Here is a 27,302-nt window from a genome sequence, read left to right as displayed (position 1 = left end):
TTTGGCGGTACGCGGGTCTCTCACTGTTGCGGCCTCTCCCGTTGCGGAGCACAGCCTCCAGACGTGCAGGCTCAGCGGCCACGGCTCACGGGCCCAGCCGCTCTGCAGCATGTGGGATCTTCCCGGACCGGGGCACGAACCCATGTCCCCTGCATCGGCAGGTGGACGCTCAGCCACCGCGCCACCAGGGAAGCCCCAGAGTCTGTATTTTTTTAAACCTTGTAGTCATCCTGATGCATTGTCCAGGGCAGTGTTGGGATAATGTTTGTGGCTTACCAAGCATCTGCACTCAGATTTCAGCTCTGTCCAGGTTACTTAGTCTAAGTGGTACCCAGGTCCTCTGCCACTGTCCTGGCCCTGAACAAAGGGCCCCGCTTAGCACTGAGCTACATCAGCCCTGAGCTGTCAGATGCAGGCCCTTGGGACCAGCAGTAACACTTTCCTTTGGAGTGTGGAGCAGCCATCCTTAGCCTAGCTCTGTCCATCTCTACTTGTCTGACTCAAATTCTAATTGCAAGCCATTGCTAAATCCCAGAAAAGGCAGCAGGAACGTGAGCCTAGTGGTTCCTCACCAGGTAGTTTAAATCACCACACTGGATTATCTGTCGTGTCCAGGAGCTATTCCTTAAGCTCCAGCGTGGGGGCGAGAGCGCAAGGGTTCAGGCCTGGGGATCTAGCACACACCTTAGGCCCAGCTGTTGGTGGATGTGCCAGCATCTGGAGCAGCACTAAGCCCTGGGGTTCAGGTCAGAGTGCAGGAGAAGCACATGTTGGGAGGAGGAAGTAAACATCCTGAGACCTGGCCAGCAGAGCAGGCAGGGTGTTCAGGTGATGCCCAGGATGGGCATGACCTCCTGCTGCACATACTGTGTGCCCTGCACCCTGTCTCTAAGGGCTGATGATGTGGGTGCTGGGGCCCATGTACGTGGCAGTGATGGACAGGAAGAGGTTAGAGGTCTGTGAGTAAACCTTGAACTCGAATTAGGGAAGGGCTTTTTAATTACAATCCATTCCTCTTGAGTGTTTGTTCTTCTTTCTAACTTCTTTAAGTGGAATTTCCCACAAAAAATTTTAAATTCCCACAAGTATGTCCTGAAAATTATATATTTGACAGCATTGACATGTTTGGGTGGGTAGTTTTATAACTCCTTCTAAAGAGTGCCTGATAGCGTTCACACCCCATGTTTATAAACTGCTTATCCTGTGGGTCTCCCTACACATGGCAAACTGAGTTTTACGAAAGCACCAACTTCCACTTAACCCTTGTGACGTGGGACTCGAGGATATTATCGAATGCCGTTTCCCCTTTTTGAGATTCCACCTTGGGCAAAATCTCATTGCTTTGGGGAAGAAAGTCCCATTTGGGCAGCCTCTTTAGCCCATTTGCAAATAGCCCAAGATGGTTAACACCAGAATTGAAGTCAATTCTGTGAATGAATTAAACACTGAAATTATACCAAATACGTTATCTTCTAAGTGAAAGCTTAAGCATTTTCCCTAGTATTTTCTGGCTGACTCATGACATTCTGAAGCAGTCATTTTGATTCAGGGACATTTTACACTGCATTAGACAAACTATTAAGCTGTTGGCTTTTTTTTTTTTTTTTTTAAACAAAGTCATGTGGAGGATTACTATTGTCACCTCATCCCTGGGCTCCCCTCTGGGGCAGGACTCAGAAATGAGGTAGAACTCAAGCATGAGGTGTCAGCTAAGCACATATCGGGCTGTCAGGCTTTGATGGGCTGCATCTGTTAATCCTATGCCCATTCTGAAGGGCACCTGTTGTGTGTGGACACATTGGGAATGTGGAGCTCTCCTAACCAGAGACTGTCTTGAACCCCAGTGATTGTTTCCCGGTGGTCAGGTGCCCACTTAACCTACACTTTGTGTTGCATTCTTGTATTGTATTTAAATGCAACAGTGGCTTTTTAGACTTCCTCTTCCCCAGATGAAGACAGACACTTTATTATTTCCTTGGTTATCATGAATGAGTGATTCTCCACCAAGGCCCTTTTGTTCCCACCCCCCCCACCCCCCGCCAGGGGACATTTGACAATGTCTGGAGACATTTTTGGTGTCACAGCTAGAGCAGAGGTGCTACTGACCTCCAGTGGGTAGAAGCCAGGGATGCCAGTCAACATCCTACAATGAGCAGGATGGCCCCCTCTCCACAGCAAAGAATTATCTAGCCCGAAGCATCAATAGTGCTGAGATTGAGAACCCCTGTCATAAATTGATCATCTTCTTCCCGAAGGGTTTCTGTTTATTTATTTATTTATTTATTTTTATTTATTTATTTTGCGGTACAAGGGCCTCTCACTGTTGTGACCTCTCCCATTGCGGAGCACAGGCTCCGGACGTGCAGGCCCAGTGGCCATGGCTCACAGGCCCAGCCGCTCCGCGGCATGTGGGATCCTCCCAGACCGGGGCACAAACCCGCATCCCCTGCATCGGCAGGCGGACTCTCATCCACTGTGCCACCAGGGAAGCCCTGTTTTTTTTTAATAATAATATTTATTGTCTCAAAGCCAACATATCTATTTTAATAAAGCAAATGGTATTCAGACCAATAAAAGTACTCTGAAACTATTCATAGATTCCAACATAACAAATTTGTGAAGGTTATTATTTGGAAACCCCTTTATTTATTTCTAACTTATAAAAAATGACATTTACACTCTCATCTTAAGTCCCATTAATCATAAATATCACATGATTATTCTTACATTCTCACTTTCTTAAATGTGACATGAAACAATCGAGGCATTGCTTTGCGGACATATTTCAAAGAGCATTTATTCTCTTTCACAGAAAAAATGGACCACCTCACCAAGCAGCTCTTTGATGATGTGCAGAAAGAAGAACGACAGAGAATGTATGAAATCTCATTTGCCTTAAAGCCACTGCTTTTTTCTCTCTCCGCTGTTTTCTGTTTTGCTTCTCAGCTTGCAGGTAGCACATCACAGATACAAGAGAGCAGGGTGTGAATATTTTTAGGAAGTGAGAGATTGAGCTTTGTGAGAGCTAAGTGCCCAGTGTGCACCTCTCAGACATTGCACAGGTTCTGGAGTTGTGGGCACAGTGGACCTTTATTGCCAAGACAGTGAGAAGTTCAGAGACTACCACCTCTTCATCTTCCATCAAGTCCAAGGATGAAAATTATTGCCTCTTAAATAAACCTCCCTTCCTTCCCCTCACCCCCCACATTGTATCTGTAAACTTGACTCTTGTCTCAGGCAGTAAGGGGTGTAACCCACCTCACAAAAATTAAGACAGGTCCCCATGAGCTTGTACTATACCAGCCCTGCCTTTCATGTCTCAGTATCAAATCCTTTGCTAAGGTCTAGAGGCTCCAGTCTGTGCCCCCCTCTCTTAAGAAGTCAACTCACAGGTTTTTAGATCTCCAGGTAGGGATTCATGGCAGGGTGTTGGGGAGAGATGGAACATTCTTGCATATCTCTGTCCAAGGCTAGAAGGCGCAGGGCTACCTGGGTGGCAGCATATACATCTTCCCTGTGAAGTTAGTTAGCAGGAGAACCTGGGTCTGGATGAAGGGGGCAGGATGCTAAGCAGTTAGGGGAGGGAGTGTCACTGAAAATCTCCAAGAGTTAACAGATACATAGAGTGTTTCATGATCCTACATCAGTTTTGTTTGTTGTTTTTTTTGGTGTATCATTGATTTATAGTATTATATTAGTTTCATGTGTACAACATAGTGATTCAAACTTTTTATACATTGTACTCCATTGATAGTTATTATAAGATATTAGCTAATATTCCCTGTGTTATATAATATATCCTTTTAGCTTATTTATTTTATACATAGTAGTTTGTACCTCTTAATCCCCTACCCCTTTCTTGCCCCTCCACCTTCCCTCTCCCCACTGGTAGCCACTAATTTGTTCTCTGTGAGTCTGTTTCTGTTTTGCTACATTCATTCATTTGTTTTATCTTTTAGATTCCGCATATAAGTGATAACACACAGTATTTGTCTTTCTCTGTCTGACTTAGTTCACTAAGGTATTATACCCCCCAGTTTCATCCATGTTGTTGCAAATGGAAAGTTTTCCTTTTTTATGGCTGAGTAATATTCCATTGTATACATATGCCACATCTTCTTTATCCATTCATCTGTTGATGGACACTTAGGACGCTTCCATATCTTGGCTATTGTACATAGTGCTGCTGTGAACATTGGGGTGCATGTATCCTTGTGAATTAGTGTTTTCATTTTCTTCAGATATATACCTAGGACTGCCATTGCTGGGCCATACTTACATCAGTTTTTAAATAGGGATAGTTAACTCTTTACCTTGAAAAGTCTGTTTTTCAGTGAACTCTAAACTCTAGGATAGAGGAGCTCAGCTATTGGCATCTGCTGGTGTTCTGGGGCCACTTAGGAGTGATCATTTCAAGCAGGGGCTTGGAGAGCCAGCCTTAGGGCAAGTCATTTTGACCCCTTTACAGTCCTCATCCGTCCTCACCTGCAGCTCCTTTTGGTCCCTGGTCGGCTGACTGGGGAAGACTTGGTCCTGTCACAACCCTTGAGAGGCTCAGAGGTGCCACAGTCAGTGGGCATACTTCTGGTCAGTTTAGGCTACACGTCTGAGATTCTCTTTACATAAGATTTCGGGTTGCAATTTGCTTCTTCAAATGTATTTTTCTGGCCTCTTAGGAGCACTGTAGTTTTTTTTTTTTTTTAATCTGAAAACAAAGTTTAAAAGTTTGTTAATACCTGTAAGAAGAAATGAAACAAAAACCTATTGGGAATATGACTCTCTTCCTCAGGATTTTCCCCTTTGTGCTATAAAAGCAAGTCATAAAATGGACTGAGTTGACAGCCCAGCAAGTGGGAAGATGATTTCTTAAACTCACAGAGCTCCTAGGATGGCTTCGATTCCAACTGGGCCCCTGTGAGCTATGTAGGGCTGGTCTAGGCTCTGTATCTCTCTTCAGTTATTTTTCTTGGGCTCAATTGAGCAGTCATCGTACAAGGAATTGGCTTTCTGTGGCCTTTTGGGCACCTGGGTTTGCTGCAGTTTATTCTAAAATGATTGAAGAGCTGAACCCTTTCACATATTAAATGACTACTAATTTAATAACCATTTAACTGGTTTAGGACTAAGTATTAACTTGTTTAGGACTAGTCCAAACTGCTCCAAGGGTCCTTGGTTCGAGGCAGGGGACAGGACTTAGCAGAATGTGCCACGGTCTCTGAGTGAAGTGGGCCCTTTAGGGGACCACGTGGAACCGGGGCGGCTTGGGGGATACACGACCCCCAACAAGCATTGAGTCTTTACGTTCAGCCTCCCTCTCCTGCACGTCCTCGGAGTGACCCCTGTAGAGCCACACTTCTCTGATCAGAAGGTGTAAGAAGCTGCCCTAACCTAAGGAGACAGAAAGCAGTCTGCTAAACAGAAGACCATTGTCCTCACAATAGGTCTTAACTTGGCTCTTCCTTTCGGAAGGAAGAGCCTCTTATTTTCCAAATGATCTGTAGTTCTACTTCAGGGTAAAGCCTTTAGAGACGGTTCAAAATTTTCTTTTGCTGCTTAGACTTCTTGAAAAAAGTTTTGAACTGAAAACGCAAGACTATGAGAAGCAGATCCGGTTTTTGAAAGAAGAAATGAAAGCTCTCAAAGATGAGAAAATGCAACTGCAGCGTCAGCTGGAGGGAGAGCGGGTCACCTCTGATGGCCTAAAAGGGGAGGTGGCCCAGCTGAGCAAGCAGGCAAAGGTAGGAGCTGCTCACCCCCCACAAGCTCTTTGGCTGACTCCTCTGACCTGCAGGGGCGGGAGGACTTCACATCCCTGCAGGGTCAGCTGACAGTACCCATGTGAGGGCAGAAAGCCAAAGGACCCCAGTTCCTCCAAGTCTTCCAAGTATAAACCCCCCCCGCTGCCTTTGACTTAGCAATATTGTTTTTTTATGTTTTAAAAGTCAGCTTTCTAACTTTGTAAAAATTCCATTTACATAAAGTTGTTCAAGTATGTTGACCCAGAGAATACTTCCATATTAAATTATAAATTGATGTGAACCCCTGTTACATAATCCATCATGTTGTATATCTGGTAATACTGGTATTAAAATTAAATGACCATATCAGAATCTTCCATTTTAAAGTGTTATCAGATAATCTACACAAGCAGTGGTCCGGGCCTGGACGATCAAGGTTTAACTAAATTCCTTCCCCATTGGAAAATACAAACCTGTTTGTCCCTCCCTTCTTCAAGGCATACCATTTTAGTGTAAGGTTGGAAAGCTTTTAAGCTTCCACTAGATATGTGAGACACATGTTAGTAGAAAATTGTTATGATTACACAGATATCCTCTGTAATCATCAAGGAGTACCCGTGCATAGTTTAGAAGATGTGTCATGGAATCGTACCTGGGTTGCCTCTGAATTTCTTAGCAGAACTGCCAATATTCTCTGGGCCCTCGTCTCCTATTATTTGAAAGTAGTAGATTGGACTGCGGAATCTGGAAGGACCACATATGCCTATGAGTCCTGCATTCTTAGCAGCCACATAAGACTGATGTCAATCTGGGAGTCACATCATCTGGCTGCAGTCTATATCTTGGGAAATCATGTGGCTGCCCTTCGAGTACGGCACCAATGTTTGTCACTCGTTTCCTCTTTGGTAGCTAAACTATGATCCACACTCTCCAATGTGGTATATTAAGGAGATTAGTCTGATTTTCAAAGAAAACCCATTGTCATCATGACACATGTTATAATAAGCCTGTAAGTAAATACAGATATGACTTGGAACATTTACTGAAACGTTACCAAGAGTCGGGCTTGAGGGTGGATAGTCCTGGGTCCCCTGTCAGCTGTCCATGTGACCCTGAACATGCCGTGTAACGCTTATGCAGCTTCAGTTTTCTGATCTGTGAAAGGTCATTCTACTCACCTTACAGACCTGTTACAAGGATGAGGTCGTGTATGTAAAATGATCAGTAAATGCCAACTTGATCTCCCTTTTCACCCCCTGTGGAAACAAGAGCTTTAACCTTTAAACACTTAGGCTAACTGAGAAAATATCCAGGAAGGGTTATCCACCTCTGAACAGCTCCCATAGCTGCAGAAGCACAAACCTGAGCTCACAGGTGAATAGAGGCAGAATACAGCCTCTTCCCCACAACCAGAGCTGCCCCTCTTGGACCCGGGTCATGCCCTCACTGCCAACTCCCAGACCTCCAGGGCATGCCCTGCCCCTGCCGCTGGGCCCCATCTAAACGTAGCTGGAGCCCAGACCCTTGACTTTGCCCACTTCCTTGCATCCAGGATTTCATCATACAGTGAGAGAGAACTTAGCCCCTGTGCTTGACTTCTCGCAGCTCCTTCCCCTCTCTCTCCTCTCCCCTCCCCTCCCCTCCCCAAGCTTATAGTAAGTACTTATTTTTTCCCTTTTTATAGTAGGGAAGCTAATTCTATTGCTACAACCAAGTACATCTGGGAAGCGCAGTATTTTAGATAGTTAAACAAGGTTTTAAGGCCAAGCCTTGTGGGCAGCAATGGTTTAACAAGATTTTAACTGAGAAGCTGCAGTTGACAACTTGCATAGATAAATAATACAGTAATAGTGTTCCCTTTGTCTGATGTAAATCATGATAGCTGTTTTTTCTTCACCTGGTTCCATCATTGCTGGGATTCAGACAATCTCTGAGTTTGAAAAGGAGATAGAGCTACTTCAGACACAGAAGATAGACATGGAAAAACATGTGCAGTCCCAGAAACGGGAAATGAGAGGTAATGAAAATATGAGTCACTGAGTCCATCGGGGTGCAGGCGGAATTTGTCATAGATGTCACTGTTAAGGCAGTGTGTCCTTTGATTGGTCTGAGGCTGGTTAGTTAGTTGGTTGGTTGGATAGCTGGTAAGTTAGTCAGCTGATGAGATGGTTAGCTGGAGGGTCTGAAGGGCTAGAGAACTGGGTCCTTAAAAAAGAAATGGGCAAAAATGTAATTTATACCAGTTTTGCCTTTTTCTCTCAGAAAAGGTGTCGGAAATCACCAGACAACTTCTTGAGAGCTACGACACTGAAGATGTAAGAAGCAGGTAATCATTTTTGCATTACCAAGCATTTAAAAAAAGAGATGAAAGAGATGATTTTCTTACCCTCGTCATGTTGCAGGCTCTCTCTGGAAGATTTGGAACATTTAAATGAGGATGGAGAACTTTGGTTTGCTTATGAAGGACTGAAGAAAGCAACACGGTGAGAAACTTCCCTCAGGTTCTTTGTGATTTTTCAGAGATAATGTACTGTTGGAAACTCAGAAGTTTATCTTTCATAGATTTGATAGACAAAGTAAATTCCTTACAGTAGAATGGTCTAATAATCCCTGGAAATATTTCTTTGAAGATTGAGTAAATTAGTTTAATAATGAAGAACAATCTCTTTGTGGGATAACTGGCCAAGTAATAAAACCCATAACCTGTACAGTGAAAACTGATTATATCAAATAAGTTAGCCAGTGTTGCTATAGATATATAAATATGTTTATTTATTTATTTATTTATTTATTTTATTTTTGGCTGTGTTGGGTCTTCGTTGCTGTGCGCGGGCTTTCTCTAGTTGTGGCGAGCGGGGGCTACTCTTCATTGCAGTGCACGGGCTTCTCATTGCAGTGGCTTCTCTTGTAACGGAGCACGGGTTCTAGGAACACGGACTTCAGTAGTTGTGGCACGTGGCCTCAGTAGTTGTAGTGTAGGGGCTTAGTTACTCCGCGACATGTGGGATCTTCCCAGACCAGGGCTCGAACCTGAGTCCCCTGCATTGGCAGGAGGATTCTTAACCACTGCGTCACCAGGGAAGTCCCTATAGATATGTTTAAATTTAAGGCGTTTGCTTTTTTAAAAATTACTAAACTATTTTTAGAGCAGTTTTAGGTTCACAGCAAACCGAACAGAAAGTACAGAGGTTTCTCACATACCTCCTACCCGTACACACGCACAGCCATTATCAACATCTTTCACCAGAGGGTACATCTTGTAAAACCGATGAACCTACGCTGACACATCATTATCACCCAGAGTCAATAGTTTACCCTAGGGTTTACTCTTGGTGTTGTACATTCTATGGGTTTTGAAAAATGTATAATAACATGTATCTTTATCATTGTTGCATCACACAGAACGTATTTTTTTAATTATTAGGGTAAAAATATAATTTTAATAATGTCCAAAATAAAATTTCTTATCATTAACTGCATGTTAACACCACATAACACTTCCTAACCAGCTAGAAGGAGTTTATAATTATATGTTCCTAATTCCATAGCTTGTAACCTTGTGTACACAAATAAACTTTATGTGCTTAGCGCCTGGCTCTTAATTGTGGGTTTTCATAACTGCTGCAGAAGTACACACTCAGAGTCATCAGCAGATTAAAGACTGCAGTTAACTTCTTGACCCCTCCTCTAACAGCATTTTGGAGAGCCATCTCCAGTCCCAGAAGGATTGCTACGAAAAGGAGATTGAAGCTCTGAACTTCAAAGTGGTGCATCTAAGTCAGGAAATCAACCACCTGCAGAAATTATTTAGAGAAGAGAATGACATCAATGAAAGTATCCGTCATGAAGTCACCAGGCTAACATCAGAAAACATGGTATGGTCTCAGCCGTGGGCCCCAGTCGTGGCCATTATTCTGGAGATGTTATGCATTAGTGGAGTAAAATTCAGTGTCTCAGCTGTAAAACAGGTTACATTTCCCAGGAGTGAAATAGCTGGTTCAGAAGATAAAACTATAAAATTACCCCAGGCTGGAAAGCATTTTAAGAGGGTTTACCATAGGATAGGTCCAGATTCTGTGATGTGTGTGCTCTTAAATCTATCCATTTAAAATCTAGCCCTAACCCCTTGGCAAGTAACAAAAAGCATTAAGGTAAAAAGGTACCTCTTGGGCTTCCCTGGTGGTGCAGTGGTTGGGAGTCCGCCTGCCGATGCAGGGGACACGGGTTCGTTCCCCGGTCTGGGAATATCCCACATGCCGCGGAGCGGCTGGGCCCGTGAGCCATGGCCACTGAGCCTGCGCGTCTGGAGCCTGTGCTCCGCAACGGGAGAGGCCACAACAGTGAGAGGCCCGCGTACCGCAAAAAAAAAAAAAAAAAGTACCTCTTGAGAGGGGTGTGCATTCAGAAGGTCAGTCGCCCTGCGCATGCCCTTCATCTCACTGTTTCAACAGCTTCCTTCCTCCATGCTGCCTGTTCTTCCTCACTGCCATTTGTCTCATCCTTTCTTCTCACTCATGTCTACTGGCATGAAGAAATACCTTAGGAACCTTCTCAACAAAAACAATCCTTTCTTAACCCCACACCCCTTGCAGCCACCACCCCATTTCTCTGGGGGACTTGGCCACACTTCTCCATGCTACCTGGCTGTGATTTCTCCACTCACCTCCCGTTTACTCTGTGGCCACCCCATTCTGTGGGCTGCCTCTCCCACTAACTGAATCTGCCTGCATGGGGCTGAGCACAGAGGGTTCCTTTCCACCCTCGTCTTAGTCTCTCAGCAGTACTTGGTGATGTTAATGAGTCCCTCTCCCTCCTTTCTGTTCTGCTGGCTTCCAGGACACTGTGGTCTCCCAGGCTTCTCATCCCGCTATAGCTGCTGCTTCTCTACTTCTTTACTGGTCCCTCTTCCTCCCCCTATAGCCTGGAAGCATTAGGAAATCTCAGTGCTGTGTCAGCACGTGAGCATGTGTGACCCTGGGCACAGCGGACGTATGGAACGGTAGTTAAGGACCTGCACATCTTTGTTTATTCCTTGGGTGACGCTTTAATGAGGAATTTGCAGTGAAATCCAATTGCACAGTCAAACAAGTATTTTTCATCAAACAAGTATTTTTCATTTGGACTTCAGAGGCACGGGTGTTTTCGTAAACTTGCACAATAGAAAAACTCTCCGTACGTGACTAGGGGTGGAAATGATGGACATTTAAACAAATATTAGCTAGACAAAGACAGAGGATTATGAAACATTGGATCATTCCAGACCTCTGCTAACAGAGCCGTGCACAGCCTGGAATTCAGAGGGCATGGTAGGACCCCTTTGAGATGATTCTCCTGTTTCTAGATGAGGAGATAATGTCTCTGGGCCTGGACCAAAGAGACTGGCTGCTCTTTTGTCACATCATCCCTCCCTCAACTCAACAGAGAATTCCCGTATGCCCTCCCAGATGTACACTTCCTTCTCTCCAGGAGACCTTGGAGATGTGGAGGGTTGTAGCTATGTGAGAACCACTCACCCTGAGCATGCTGGTATTTCTTGTGACTATAAAGGTCTTGAGGTAAAAAAACAAACAAACAAAAAAAAACATTCCATCAATCCAGTCTATGCTTTGGCTAGCCCTCTTACACAACTATACTAGACGTATGTTCCATGGCGTTAATGACCTAGACAGTTTAGTTTGCTTCTGAGCAGCTCTGAGATTTTAAAGTTTATATGTGAAAGTATTCTAATATTTCTAATTCTTCTCTAAAGATGATCCCAGACTTTAAACAGCAAATTGCAGAACTGGAGAAACAGAAGCAAGATCTTGAAATGCGCCTGAATGAACAAGCTGAAAACATGAAAGGTAACTGGATCCCTCGTGAAGCTGCTTTTAGAAAATGGTTTCCTGTATCCAGGAAATGACCAAAAAATCATCATCAAACTGATTCTCCGTGGAGCCAGGCAGGTGTCATAAATGTGAGAAGTGGGGGCTTCCCTGGTGGCGCAGTGGTTGAGAGTCCGCCTGCCGATACAGGGGACATGGGTTCGTGCCCCGGGCTGGGAAGATCCCACATGCCGTGGAGCGGATAGGCCCGTGAGCCATGGCCGCTGAGCCTGCGCGTCCGGAGCCTGTGCTCTGCAACGGGAGAGGCCACAACAGTGAGAGGCCCGCATACTGCAAAAAAAAAAAAAAAAAAAAAAAAAAAAAGTGAGAAGTGGGCTGGGTGGACAGTACATTAAGGTTCATAGGCATTTAAAGGCGGCAGCTGCCTCCAGGGTCCATTGATTGTTGGCAAGTAAGAATTCGGGCCCCAGTATTGCTTGATATTCCTATTTTTAAAGAAAAACCAGAAATCCAGGTTTTTATGTGAAATATCACAATTTTTAAATAATGGCTTGAAAAGTTTTTAAACACTGTTCAGACCACATAAAACCTAATCTGTAGCTGGGTACAGTTTAGAACCCCGATAACTGAAAATATGAAAATACGACCAAACCCAAATCAGGATGCAGTGACATGGCCACCAAAGGACTGATAGTTCTTCTCATTATAGGAAAACTAGAAGAGTTGTCTAATCAGTTGAATCACAATCAGGAAGAGGAAGGAACGCAAAGAAAGTAAGTATCATTGTGCATGTACCTCAGGTTCACGTTCATGTAATGCTTTTCTTTTCTGAAATTGTGGGTGATACCAAAGAAAGGTTATTAAACCAAAAAAGCAAGGTGTTAATTAAGATATATAGTTTGTTAGCATTCAAGTATGAAGAAAAGAAATACTTGTGTACACACACACACACACCCTTCTCTGGGAGAGTGTATGAGAAATGAAACAAAACATTGGTTGCCTGCAGGGAGGGTAACTGGGTGGCTGGTGCATAGGGGAGGGAGGACCCTTACTTTTCACTGTGTAGACTTTTATACCCTTAGAACATTATGCCATGCACATGAATTATCTCTTCAGAAAAAATTGATAACATAAGATCATGTGAAAGAGAACAGTTTCTCTCTCAGCAGACCACTTAGGGTAAGGCTTAAAATCCATGTTGATAGAGAATCTTCATCGATAAACCCCCCAAATTACATCCTGACCAACAGAGGGCCTGTTAGAGCCTTGTGAGGAAAATGTTTTGCCACCAGCTTGTTGAGATACTTTTTAAAAAATGATGGGGTTTTTTGGGGTTTTTTTTTAACATCTTTATTAGAGTATAATTGCTTTACAGTGGCGTGTTAGTTTCTGCTGTATAACAAAGTGAATCGGGTGTATGTGTACATATATCCTCATATCTCCTCCCTCTTGCTTCTCCCTCCCACCCTCCCTATCCCACCCCTCTACGTGGTCACAAAGCACCCAGCTGATCTCCCTCTGCTATGCAGCTGCTTCCCACTAGCTATCTGTTTTACGTTTGGTAATGTATATATGTCAATGCTACTCTCTCACTTTGTCCCAGCTTACCCTTCCCTCTCCCCGTGTCCTCAAGTCCATGCTGTAGTAGGTCTGACTTTATTCCGATAACTGAAAATATGAAAATACGACCAAACCCAAATCAGGATGCAGTGACATGGCCACCAAAGGACTGATAGTTCTTCTCATTATAGGAAAACTAGAAGAGTTGTCTAATCAGTTGAATCACAATCAGGAAGAGGAAGGAACGCAAAGAAAGTAAGTATCATTGTGCATGTACCTCAGGTTCACGTTCATGTAATGCTTTTCTTTTCTGAAATTGTGGGTGATACCAAAGAAAGGTTATTAAACCAAAAAAGCAAGGTGTTAATTAAGATATATAGTTTGTTAGCATTCAAGTATGAAGAAAAGAAATACTTGTGTACACACACACACACACCCTTCTCTGGGAGAGTGTATGAGAAATGAAACAAAACATTGGTTGCCTGCAGGGAGGGTAACTGGGTGGCTGGTGCATAGGGGAGGGAGGACCCTTACTTTTCACTGTGTAGACTTTTATACCCTTAGAACATTATGCCATGCACATGAATTATCTCTTCAGAAAAAATTGATAACATAAGATCATGTGAAAGAGAACAGTTTCTCTCTCAGCAGACCACTTAGGGTAAGGCTTAAAATCCATGTTGATAGAGAATCTTCATCGATAAACCCCCCAAATTACATCCTGACCAACAGAGGGCCTGTTAGAGCCTTGTGAGGAAAATGTTTTGCCACCAGCTTGTTGAGATACTTTTTAAAAAATGATGGGGTTTTTTGGGGTTTTTTTTTAACATCTTTATTAGAGTATAATTGCTTTACAGTGGCGTGTTAGTTTCTGCTGTATAACAAAGTGAATCGGGTGTATGTGTACATATATCCTCATATCTCCTCCCTCTTGCTTCTCCCTCCCACCCTCCCTATCCCACCCCTCTACGTGGTCACAAAGCACCCAGCTGATCTCCCTCTGCTATGCAGCTGCTTCCCACTAGCTATCTGTTTTACGTTTGGTAATGTATATATGTCAATGCTACTCTCTCACTTTGTCCCAGCTTACCCTTCCCTCTCCCCGTGTCCTCAAGTCCATGCTGTAGTAGGTCTGAGTCTTTATTCCTGTCCTGCCCCTAGGTTCATCAGAACCATTTTTTTTTTAGATTCCATATATATGCGTTAGCATACGGTATTTGTTTTTCTCTTTCTGACTGACTTCACTCTGCATGACAGACTCTAGGTCCATCCACCTCACTACAGATAACTAAATTTCGTTTCTTTTTATGGCTGAGTAATATTCCATTGTATATATGTGCCACATCTTCTTTATCCATTCATCCAATGATGGACACTTAGGTTGCTTCCATGTCCTGGCTATTGTAAATAGATAGTGCTGCAATGAACATTGTGGTACATGACTCTTTTTGAATTATGGTCTTCTCAGGGTATATGCCCAGTAGTGGGATTGCTGGGTCATATGGTAGTTCTATTTTTAGTTTTTTAAGGAACCTCCATTACTGTTCTCCACAGTGGCTGTACCAATTCACATTCCCACCAGCAGTGCAAGAGGGTTCCCTTTTCTAAAAATGTTTTTGAAGCTATTTTAATTCAATGCTTTTGTAATAAAATATAGATTTACTTATTTATACATAACTCAAGTTAGAATTACCATTTTAGAGTTTCACACTCATTAGTAAGGTACCATTTTATATCCTAATGTTTTTCCATACCACAAAACATTGCTTATATCAAATAATATTTTTTATAACTCAGATTAGATTGCAGTTTTATATGGTAAAAATATTTTGTAAAACTTTATAATCTTCAGAGAAGTCAGTTACCCTGACTTCTTCACTGAATTTTATTCACAGTCATTTCTAAGTCATCCTCATCAGATTAAAATTGACTCCCATATTATTAGTTAAATCATCGGAGGAATAGATGTCCAATTTGTCATCAGTGTTCCATTCCAATTTAAAAATCCTTGAGATACTTGATTTTAAGAACAGTAAATGGACACTCTATGTCCCAGAGAGCATTTTTCATCATGTGACTTCTTTGGTAGGATTGGGGCCAAATGAGGGCCCAAAACAGTAGGAAAGTGGTGAGCACCATTTTGGAACTCTTTGGATGGGTTTTTCTTCTCTCTCTGATCGCTGGGTTTTGGAGTACCTGTTCCCAGTCTTTTCACAAAGGAGATAATTATCGAGCTTTTGGTCATAAGGGTGTGGCTATGGACGTCCTATGGGAGGAGTCAAAGGGTGTAGGCAGGTGGGGACAGGAACTTCTTATCAGGTTAAGGAGACTGGAGCAGACATGGACTTTTATACCCCACGAACCCTGATCTCTTCCTCCCACTTGGAGCACTCCCCTATTCAGGTACCACTTGCTTTACACATAAAGTGGCCAAAGTATTTTGCCATCTTTGGAAATATCACTGCTTGCTATGACAATGAGAGACATTTCCATGACGGTCAAACTGATACCAAAATTTCCTAATCCTTTTCTCAGAACCATAGGAGCCCCAAATGAAATGCATACCAAAGAGAAAGAGAAGCTGATGGATAAGATTCAAGAAATGCAGGAGGCCAGTGAGCACTTGAGGAAACAATTTGAAACTGAAACTGAAGTCAAGAGTAGTTTCCGGCAGGAAGCATCTCGCCTCACTGTGGAGCACAGGGTGAGGAGTTTTGTCACTTGTTGATAAGTGATGCCTGCATATGCAGGCATCACTGAAGGGGGTCAGGCCACCTAAAGCATCTGATGAGCAGCATCTGCCTCCCACCGGAGCAGTCTGTTTCCTTATCTCAAAAGACAGGTGGTCTCTGAGGTTACAGGTGCCTCAGGGGAGCCTGGGGATTGACGAGGGCTGAGAGAGGACGGGTGGTGAGGACCTGAGCACTGTCCCATGGACGGCACCCATCTGAGATGACAACGCCCTGGCCCAGAGCACCTTGAGGGTGATAGGCTGATGTGTGACCTTCTCTGAGCAGAGCTTACCCCAACAAAGGCCTCTGCTTGCTTCTGGGGGGTGTGCCCTTCCTGCAGTTTTCAGAGTCAAAATGTTCTATGCATGATCATGAATAGAAGATGCCTAGCTTTTTTTTTTTTTTTTTGCGGTATGCGGACCTCTCACTGTTGTGGCCTCTCCCATTGTGGAGCACAGGCTCCGGACGCGCAGGCTCAGCGGCCACGGCTCACGGGCCCAGCCGCTCTGCGGATCTTCCCGGCCCGGGGCACGAACCCGTGTCCCCTGCATCGGCAGGCGGACTCTCAACCACTGTGCCACCAGGGAAGCCGATGACTAACTTTTTAACTTGTGAAAATCTTCATCAGTTTGTCAATGCCCTTGTCAAAATGATATTTGGCAACTCTGTCAGCTTCCAGCAATTCTTTTGAAATTTTATTGGTGTGTGAAACCCACAAGAATGAGAAGCACCAAAGTAGCAGATTGGGTGCTTTTCTGGGAGGTGGATGCTCACAGGCCCCATCCTGGCCTGGCAACCTCCAAGACCATGACCAGGGGAGGGCTCACCCAGGCATTTGTCAGCCTGCACATGTCCACAGGCCCTGCTCCCTGTTGTCAGAGTCCCCCATTTCCTATCTCACAAGAAAAAAACATGATAGGGTAAAATCACATTTTGCCATGTCAGAATTTAACTTTGAAGAGGAATCCAGAGAGTTTAACATTTAATAGGAAGTAACACATTCCAGTCAGGGCACCTGGATGATGACCATCTTTTTTGAGGGGGGGTACAGCTTTCTCAGGGAATAAGTTTCTCAAATCACACTGGATAAGCAACTGCCTGCTAAATGTGAGAGGCTGTCCCACCTTCTGCCCCTGTGTCTGCGTGTGTGTCCCTGGGGTCCCAGCAGGAGCCAGTGGTGAGGGAGAGGGTAGGTGGGTGATCATGTGTGTTGCACATCTTGTCCTGTGTGACCCTTCACTCAGCTGTGAGCATGTGGCTCTGGGTGTTGTCAATCCCTGAGTTGTGTGAGATTTGTGTGAGTTTGTTTCTGATGCTCCAGGAGGAGTGAGGTCCCACTCAGTGCCCCTCCTCAGGAGCCCCCCACCTCGTGTGTGTGGCTGTCCTCCCAGGCAGGGAAGGGCTGGACCTGTTTCTTCCCCAGTGCATGGAGTTGCGGACCAGTCATATCTACGTGTTCGTTCTAACACACTATTCCTGAACCAGTCAGTAGCCTCAGTGTTACAAGTGAATAGATGAATATGCAACGAAAGAATATAATTTCTATATCTTAGGTGGCGATTTTGCCCACAACTGAGACTAATAGTGTTATTAGTCACAGAAAAAATAAGTAAATAAAAGGATGTCCAACAGTAATGGGTAGATTAAGTGATTATGTATCATATGACTTAGCCATTAAAATGACAGTTTGGTATATTATCAATGACGGAGGGAAATATCTGCAATATAATGAGAGAGAAACATAGGATGTAAAGCTTTACATGCAGTATGACCCAATTTTATACAATGTATATGTGCCATATTAGGGGGAAAAAAAGAATGAAATAAATCAAAATGTGAACAGTGATTTCCTCCAAGTTCTCCAGGATTGATGGGTAACTTTTTTATTATTAGATATTTTATAAAATAGGCTGAAATAGAAAGGAAGAAACTGTACCCACGCCCCCACTTGTAAGGCCAGATAAAGTTCCTCATGTGTTTAACAGAGACACAGAACTGTAGTGGGGACAGGTGGCCCCTGAGTAGGCACAGCCCAACTTCCCTTGGCTCTGAGAGTCACCTGAGAGCCCAAGATACAGTGACTGACTGTGTGGTAGGCATTGCTGGAGCAGTGAAGCCTGAATCCTTTCTGTGTCAAAGCCCTTGGAATTGAGGAAAAACTTAAACACTCTCTGCCCTTTATAGGAAATATTTATAGGCATCCAAGACTCTCCTGGTTCTTGAGCCAAATTCAGCATAGGCTGGGCCACCCCCTTATCAGGAAGGAGACGCAAAGCCAGGACCCAAATCTCTGAAGTTTCTCCGCCTGCAGCTTCTGACGTCCAGAGAGCCCATTTGCACACCTGCATATTTTAAAATTCTCTACAATGGGCATTACTTTATTAAGGGAAAATTAGATCAAGTTAACTGTGGTCTATCCATACAATAGGGTATTATTCAGCCACGAAAAGGAGTGAAGTACTGATACCTGCTATAGCATGGGTGAACCTTGAAAACATTATGCCAACTGAAAGAAGCCAAACGTGAAAGGCCACATATTGTATGATTCCATGTATATTAAATGTCCAGAACAGTCAAATATGTAGACACAGAAGGTAGATTAGTGGTTGCCAAGGGCTGGAAAGGAATAGGAGGACAAAGGGGTGCCAGCTAAAAGTTACATGTTTCTTTCTGATGTGATGAAAATATTCTGGAATTAGATGATAGTGATGGTTGCACAACTGAGTATACTGAAAACCATTGAATGTACACTTCAAATGGGTGAACTGTTTGGTATGTGAATTATAGCTCAGTAAAGCTATTATCAAAATATAGGTTAAGGGGCTTCGTTGGTGGTGCAGTGGTTGAGAATCTGCCTGCCAATGTAGGGGACACAGGTTCAAGCCCTGGTCTGGGAAGATCCCACATGCCGCGGAGGAACTAGACCTGTGAGCCACAACTACTGAGCCTGTGCGTCTGGAGCCTGCTGGGCCACCCCCTTATCAGGAAGGAGACGCAAAGCCAGGACCCAAATCTCTGAAGTTTCTCCGCCTGCAGCTTCTGACGTCCAGAGAGCCCATTTGCACACCTGCATATTTTAAAATTCTCTACAATGGGCATTACTTTATTAAGGGAAAATTAGATCAAGTTAACTGTGGTCTATCCATACAATAGGGTATTATTCAGCCACGAAAAGGAGTGAAGTACTGATACCTGCTATAGCATGGGTGAACCTTGAAAACATTATGCCAACTGAAAGAAGCCAAACGTGAAAGGCCACATATTGTATGATTCCATGTATATTAAATGTCCAGAACAGTCAAATATGTAGACACAGAAGGTAGATTAGTGGTTGCCAAGGGCTGGAAAGGAATAGGAGGACAAAGGGGTGCCAGCTAAAAGTTACATGTTTCTTTCTGATGTGATGAAAATATTCTGGAATTAGATGATAGTGATGGTTGCACAACTGAGTATACTGAAAACCATTGAATGTACACTTCAAATGGGTGAACTGTTTGGTATGTGAATTATAGCTCAGTAAAGCTATTATCAAAATATAGGTTAAGGGGCTTCGTTGGTGGTGCAGTGGTTGAGAATCTGCCTGCCAATGTAGGGGACACAGGTTCAAGCCCTGGTCTGGGAAGATCCCACATGCCGCGGAGGAACTAGACCTGTGAGCCACAACTACTGAGCCTGTGCGTCTGGAGCCTGTGCTCCGCAACAAGAGAGGCCGCGATAGTGAGAGGCCCACGCACCGCGATGAAGCGTGGCCCCTGCTTGCCGCAACTAGAGAAAGCCCTCGCACAGAAACGAAGACCCAGCACAGCCAAAAATAAAAAAAATTAATTTAAAAATAAATTTAAAAGAAATAGGTTAAGATGCTTCTGAGCTCATGTCCTTGTTTCTTTTGATTTCTGTAGGATCTTGAAGAAGTGCTAGACATGAAGGACAGAGTGATTAAAAAGTTGCAAGATCAAGTGAAGACTCTAACCAAGACAATTGAAAAAGGTAGGAAAAATAACATTCAGTTTCCTATTTTTTAAACTTTCAGCTAAGGTCCACATGTGTTGACATGTTATTTCCTGATGTGGTCCAAAGAATTTGAAAACCAAAGGAATGGGTCTCAACTGGTGGATTTGGGTCTCAGTGATGGGCTAATGGAAGGATCCTTAAAGGCAGGAAGATAGCTCACCACCTCTCAGATGATACCAGATATGCTCATGCAATTGTAAGGGACACCCTGGAATGACTACTTTTAACCTCTTTCTCTGTTAGCTCTCTCCTTGTAAAAATGAAATGGTGAAAAAGTTTCAAATTTAATGGCTTTAAAATTTATTTCCTCTCTCAGTGACATGGAATCAATATCCCAGTTTCTATTAGAAAAAAGAAGTAGACAACTAAGAAGCTGGACAGCAGTCCTAAACATGGACTGAACTGCACACTGAGTGTTCTCATGAGCTCCTGGGAAAAGGACCCTCTGCCTTGCTTTCCTTCACCCGCTTCTTTTGTTTTTTACATCTTTTTTGGAGTACAGTTGCCTTACAATGGTGTGTTAGTTTCTGCTGTATAACAAAGTGAATCAGCTATACATATACATATATCCCCATATCCCCTCCCTCTTGCGTCTCCCTCCCACCCTCCCTATCTCACCCTTCTAGGTGGTCACAAAGCACTGAGCTGATCTCCCTGTGCTATGTGGCTGCTTCTCACTAGCTAGCTATTTTACATTTGGTAGTGTATATATGTCCATGCCACTCTCTCACTTCGTCCCAGCTTACCCTTCCGCCTCTGCATGTCCTCAAGTCCATTCTCTTCATCTGCATCTTTATTCCTGTCCTACCCCTAGGTTCTTCAGAACCATTTGTTTTTTCTTTATTAGCTTCCATATATATGTGTTAGCACACAGTATTTGTTTTTCTCTTTCTGACTTACTTCACTCTGTATGACAGAATCTACATCCATCCACCTCACTACAAATACCTCAATTTTGTTTCTTTTTATGGCTGAGTAATATTCCATTGTATATATGTGCCACATCTTCTTTGTCCATTCATCTGTTGATGGGCACTTAGCTTGCTTCCATGTCCTGGCTATTGTCAATAGAGCTGCAATGAACATTGTGGTATATGACTCTTTTTTTGTTTTTTTTAGCATCTTCATTGGAGTATAATTGCTTTACAACGGTGTGTTAGTTTCTGCTTTATAACAAAGTGAATCAGTTATACATACATCTTTATTGGAGTATAATTGCTTTACAATGGTGTGTTAGTTTCTGCTTTATAACAAAGTGAATCAGTTATACATATACATATGTTCCCATATCTCTTCCCTCTTGCATCTCCCTCCCTCCCACCCTTCCTATCCCACCCCCACACCACTGAGCTGATCTCCCTGTGCTATGCGGCTGCTTCCCACTAGCTATCTGTTTTACATTTGGTAGTGTATATATGTCCATGCCACTCTCTCACTTTGTCACAGCTTACCCTTCCCCCTCCCCATATCCTCAAGTCCATTCTCTAGTAGGTCTGTGTCTTTATTCCCATCTTACCCCTAGGTTCTTAATGACCTTTATTTTTTCTCTTAGATTCCATATATATGTGTTAGCATACGGTATTTGTCTTTCTCTTTCTGACTTACTTCACTCTGTATGACAGACTCTAGGTCCATCCACCTCACTACAAATATCTCAATTTCATTTCTTTTTATGGCTGAGTAATATTCCATTGTATATGTGTACCACATCTTCTCTATCCATTCATCCGATGATGGACACCTAGGTTGCCTTCATGTCCTGGCTATTGTAAATAGAGCTGCAATGAACATTTTGGTACATGACGCTTTTTGAATTATGGTTTTCTCAGGGTATATGCCCAGTAGTGGGATTGCTGGGTCGCATGGTAGTTCTATTTTTAGTTTTTTAAGGAACCTCCATACTGATCTCCATAATAGCTGTATGGATTTACATTCCCACCAACAGTGCAAGAGTGTTCCCTTTTCTCCACACCCTCTCCAGCATTTATTGTTTCTAGACTTTCTGATGATGGCCATTCTGACTGGTGTGAGATGATATCTCATTGTAGTTTTGATTTGCATTTCTCCAGTGATTAATGATGTTGAGCATGCTTTCATGCGTTTGTTGGCAATCTGTATATCTTCTTTGGAGAAATGTCTATTTAGGTCTTCTGCCCATTTTTGGATTGGGTTGTTTATTTTTTTTTGATTGAGCTGCATGAGCTGCCTGTAAATTTTAGAGATTAATCCTTTGTCAGTTGATTCATTTGCAAATATTTTCTCCCATTCTGAGGGTTGTCTTTTGGTCTTGTTTATGGTTTCCTTTGCTGTGCAAAAGCTTTGAAGTTTCATTAGGTCCCATTTGTTTATGTTTTTATTTCCATTTCTCTAGGAGATGGGTGAAAAAGGAACTTGCTGTGATTTATGTCATAGAGTGTTCTGCCTATGTTTTCCTCTAAGAGTTTGATAGTGTCTGGCCTTACATTTAGGTCTTTAATATATTTTGAGTTTATTTTTGTGTATGGTGTTAGGGAGTGTCTTAATTTCATTCCTTTACATGTAGCTGTCCAGTTTTCCTAGCACCACTTATTGAAGAGGCTCTCTTTTCTCCATCATATATTCTTGCCTCCTTTATCAAAAATAAGGTGACAGTATGTGCGTGGACTTATCTCTGGGCTTTCTATCCTGTTCCATTGACCTATATTCCTGTTTTTGTGCCAGTACCATACTGTGTTGATTACTGTAGCTTTAAGTAGTATAGTCTGAAGTCCGGAAGCCTGATTCCTCCAGCTCCATTTTTCATTCTCAAGGTTGCTTTGGCTATTCAGGGTCTTTTGTGTCTCCATACAAATTGTGAATTTTTTTGTTCTAGTTCTGTGAAAAATGCCGTTGGTAGTTTGATAGGGATTGCATTGAATCTGTAGATTGCTTTGGGTAGTAGAGTCATTTCCACAGTGTTGATTCTTCCAATCCAAGAACATGGTATATCTCTCCATCTGTTTGTATCATCTTTAATTTCTTGCATCAGTGTCTTATAGTTTTCTGCTTACAGGTCTTTTGTCTCCTTAGGTAGGTTTATTCCTAGGTATTTTATTCTTTTTGTTGCAATGGTAAATTGGAGTGTTTCCTTTCTCCTTCAGATTTTTCATCATTAGTGTATAGGAATGCAACAGATTTCTGTGCATTAATTTTGTATCCTGCTACTTTACCAAATTCTTTAATTAGCTCTAGTAGTTTTCTGGTGACATCTTTAGGATTCTCTATGTATAGTATCATGTCATCTGCAAACAGTGACATCTTTACTTCTTCTTTTCCGATTTGGATTCCTTTTATTTCCTTTTCTTCTCTGATTGCTGTGGCTAAAACTTCCAAAACTATGTTGAATAATAGTGGTGAGAGTGGACAATCTTGTCTTGTTCCTGATCTTAGAGGAAATGGTTTCAGTTTTTCACCATTGAGGATGATGTTGGCTGTGGGGTTGTCATACATGGCCTTTATTATGTTGAGGTAAGTTCCCTCTATGCCTACTTTCTGGAGGGTTTTTATCATAAATGTGTGTTGAATTTTGTTGAAAGTTTTTTCTGCATCTATTGAGATGATCATATAGTTTTTCTCCTTCAATTTGTTAATCTGGTTTATCGTATTGATTGATTTGCATATTTTGAATAATCCTTGCATTCCTGGGATAAACCCCACTTGATCATGGTGTATGATCCTTTTAATGTGCTGTTGAATTCTGTTTGCTAGTATTTTGCTGAGAATTTTTGCATCTATGCTCATCAGTGATATTGGCCTGTAGTTTTCTTTCTTTGTGACATCTTTGTCTGGTTTTAGTATCAGGGTGATGGTGGCCTCATAGAATGAGTTTGGGAGTGTTCCTCCCTCTGCTATATTTTGGAAGAGTTTGAGAAGGACAGGTGTTAGCGCTTCTCTAAATATTTGATAGAATTCACCTGTGAAGCCATCTGGTCCTGGGCTTTTGGTTGTTGGAAGATTTTTAATCACAGTCTCAACTTCAGTGTTTGTGACTGGTCTGTTTATATTTTCTATTTCTTCCTGGTTCAGTCTCGGAAGGTTGTGATTTTCTAAGAATTTGTCCATTTATTCCAGGTTGTCCATTTTATTGGTATACAGTTGCTTGTAGTAATCTCTCATGATCCTTTGTATTTTTGCTGTGTCAGTTGTTACTTCTGCTTTTTCATTTCTAATTCTATTGATTTGAGTCTTTTCCCTTTTTTCCTTGATGAGTCTGGCTAATGGTTTATCAATTTTGTTTATCTTCTCAAAGAACCAGCTTTTAGTTTATTGATCTTTGCTGTTGTTTCCTTCATTTTTTTTTCATTTATTTCTGCTCTGATCTTTATGATTTCTTTCCTTCTGCTAGCTTTGGGGGATTTTTTGTTCTTCTTTCTCTAATTGCTTTAGTTGTAAGGTTGGGTTGTTTATTTGAGATGTTTCTTGTTTCTTAAGGTAGGATTGTATTGCTATAAACTTCCCTCTTAGAACTGCTTTTGCTGCATCCCATAGGTTTTGGGTCATCCTGTTTTCATTGTCATTTGTTTCTAGGTATTTTTTTATTTCCTCTTTGATTTCTTCAGTGATCTCTTGGTTATTTAGTAGTTTATTGTTTAGCCTCCATGTGATTGTATATTTTACAGATTTTTTTCCTGTAATTGATAGTCATGGTTGGATAAGATACTTGATACAATTTCAATTTTCTTAAATTTACCAGCGCTTCATTTGTGACCCAAGATATGATCTATCCTGGAGAATGTTCCATGAACACTTGAGAAAAATGTGTATTCTGTTGTTTTTGGGTGGAATGTCCTATGAATATCAATTAAGTCCATCTTGTTTAATGCATCACTTAAAGCTTGTGTTTCCTTATTTATTTTCATTTTGGATGATCTGTCCATTGGTGAAAGCGGGGTGTTGAAGTTCCGTACTATGATTGTGTTACTGTCCATTTCCCCTTTTATGGCTGTTAGCTTTTGCCTTATGTATTGAGGTGCTCCTATGTTGGGTGCATAAATGTTTACAATTGTTATGTCTTCTTCTTTGATTGATCCTTTGATCATTACGTAGTGTCCTTCTTTGTCTCTTGTAATAATCTTTGTTTTAAAGTCTATTTTGTCTGATATGAGAATTGCTACTCCAGCTTTCTTTTGATTACTATTTGCATGGAATATCTTTTTCCAACTCTTCACTTTCAGTCTGTATGTGTCCCTAGGTATGTAGTGGGTCTCTTGTAGACAGCATATATATGGGTCCTGTTATTGTATCCATTCAGCCAGTCTATGTCTTTTGGTTGGTTCATTTAATCCCTTTACATTTAAGCTAGTTATTGGTATGTATATTCATATTACCATTTTCTTAGGGAGAATGTTCCATGAACACTTGAGAAAAATGTGTATTCTGTTGTTTTTGGGTGGAATGTCCTATGAATATCAATTAAGTCCATCTTGTTTAATGCATCACTTAAAGCTTGTGTTTCCTTATTTATTTTCATTTTGGATGATCTGTCCATTGGTGAAAGCGGGGTGTTGAAGTTCCGTACTATGATTGTGTTACTGTCCATTTCCCCTTTTATGGCTGTTAGCAGTTGCCTTATGTATTGAGGTGCTCCTATGTTGGGTGCATAAATGTTTACAATTGTTATGTCTTCTTCTTTGATTGATCCTTTGATCATTACGTAGTGTCCTTCTTTGTCTCTTGTAATAATCTTTGTTTTAAAGTCTATTTTGTCTGATATGAGAATTGCTACTCCAGCTTTCTTTTGATTACTATTTGCATGGAATATCTTTTTCCAACTCTTCACTTTCAGTCTGTATGTGTCCCTAGGTCTGAAGTGGGTCTCTTGTAGACAGCATATATATGGGTCCTGTTATTGTATCCATTCAGCCAGTCTATGTCTTTTGGTTGGTTCATTTAATCCCTTTACATTTAAGCTAGTTATTGGTATGTATATTCATATTACCATTTTCTTAGTTGTTTTGGGTTTGTTATTTTAGGTCTTTTCCTTCTCTTGTGTTTCCTGCCTAGAGAAGTTCCTTTAGCATTTCTTGTAAAGCTGATTCGGTGGTGATGAATTCTCTTAGCTTTTGCTTGTCTGTAAAGGTTTCAATTTTTCTGTCGAATCTGAATGAGATCCTTGCTGGGTAGAGTAATCTTGGTTGCAGGTTTTTCTCCTTCATCACTTTCAGTATGTCCTGCCACTCCCTTCTGGCTTGTAGAGTTTCTGCTGAGAGATCAGCTGTTAACCTTATGGGGATTCCCTTGTATGTTATTTGTTGTTTTTCCCTTGCTGCTTTTAATATTTTTTCTTTGATGTTAATTTTTTTTTTTTTTTTTCTTGCATTATGCGGGCCTCTCACTGTTGTGGCCTCTTCCATTTGCGGAGCACAGGCTCCGGACGCGCAGGCTCAGTGGCCATGGCTCACGGGCCCAGCCGCTCCGCGGCATGTGGGATCTTCCCGAAACGGGGCACGACCCCGCGTCTCCTGCATCGGCAGGCGGACTCTCAAGCACTGTGCCACCAGGGAAGCCCGATGTTAATTTTTGATAGTTTGATTAATATGTGTCCTAGCATGTTTCTCCTTGGATGTATCCTGCATGGGACTCTGTGCTTCCTGGACTTGATTGACTATTTTCTTTCCCATATTAGGGAAGTTTTCAACTATAATCTCTTCAAATATTTTCTCAGTCCCTTTCTTTTTCTTTTCTTCTTCTGGGACCCCTATAATTCAAATGATGGTATGTTTGATGTTGCCCCAGAGGTCTCTGAGACTGTCCTCAGTTCTTTTCATTCTTTTTTCTTTATTCTGCTCTGCTCTGCTCACTATTTTATTTTCCAGGTCACTTATCCATTCTTCTGCCTCAGTTATTCTGCTACTGATTCCTTCTAGAGAATTTTAAATTTCATTTATTGTGTTGTTCATCATTGTTTGCTTTAGTTCTTTTAGGTCCTTGTTAAACGTTTCTTGTATTTTCTCCATTCTATTTCCAAGATTTTGGATCATCTTTACTATCATTACTCTGAATTCCTTTTCAGGTAGACTGCCTGTTTCCTCTTCATCTGTTTGGTCTGGTGGGTTTTTACCTTACTCCTTCATCTGCTGTGTGTTTCTCTGTCTTCTCATTTTGCTTAACTTACTTACTGTGTTTGGGGTCTCCTTTTCACAGGCTGCAGGTTCATAGTTCCCGTTGTTTTCAATGTCTGCCCCCAGTGGGTAAGGTTGGTTCAGTGGGTTGTGTAGGCTTCCTGGTGGAGGGGATTGGTGCCTGTGTTATGGTGGATGATGCTGGATCTTGTCTTTCTGGTGGGCAGGACTGCATCCAGTGGTATGTTTTAGGGTACCTGAGACCTTATTATGATTTTAGGCAGCCTCTCTGCTAATGGGTGGGGTTGTGTTCCTGTTTTGCTAGTTGTTTGGCATAGGGTGTCCAGCACTGTAGCT

The 27,302-nt window shown here is 42.2% G+C and overlaps 1 protein-coding gene across 1 annotated transcript in view; it reads left to right on the top strand.

Moving 5' to 3' along the window:
• The window catches only part of MYO5C (myosin VC), a 121,412-nt gene that overhangs the window by 64,547 nt on the left and 29,563 nt on the right, over nucleotides 1-27,302 (top strand). The window contains exons 24-33 of the mRNA XM_007461908.1: nucleotides 2,813-2,876; nucleotides 5,558-5,738; nucleotides 7,662-7,755; nucleotides 8,001-8,064; nucleotides 8,141-8,221; nucleotides 9,433-9,613; nucleotides 11,488-11,581; nucleotides 12,273-12,336; nucleotides 15,659-15,827; nucleotides 19,755-19,842. Coding sequence (XP_007461970.1) covers nucleotides 2,813-2,876; nucleotides 5,558-5,738; nucleotides 7,662-7,755; nucleotides 8,001-8,064; nucleotides 8,141-8,221; nucleotides 9,433-9,613; nucleotides 11,488-11,581; nucleotides 12,273-12,336; nucleotides 15,659-15,827; nucleotides 19,755-19,842 — 1,080 coding nt within the window. The remainder of the gene's footprint in view (nucleotides 1-2,812; nucleotides 2,877-5,557; nucleotides 5,739-7,661; nucleotides 7,756-8,000; nucleotides 8,065-8,140; nucleotides 8,222-9,432; nucleotides 9,614-11,487; nucleotides 11,582-12,272; nucleotides 12,337-15,658; nucleotides 15,828-19,754; nucleotides 19,843-27,302) is intronic.

Source organism: Lipotes vexillifer, unplaced genomic scaffold, assembly GCF_000442215.2.
Source record: "Lipotes vexillifer unplaced genomic scaffold, Lipotes_vexillifer_v1.1 scaffold283, whole genome shotgun sequence".
Taxonomy (NCBI): domain Eukaryota; kingdom Metazoa; phylum Chordata; class Mammalia; order Artiodactyla; family Lipotidae; genus Lipotes; species Lipotes vexillifer.
Note: the sequence above shows the minus strand (reverse complement) of the source record. Positions and strands in the feature narration are given on the sequence as shown.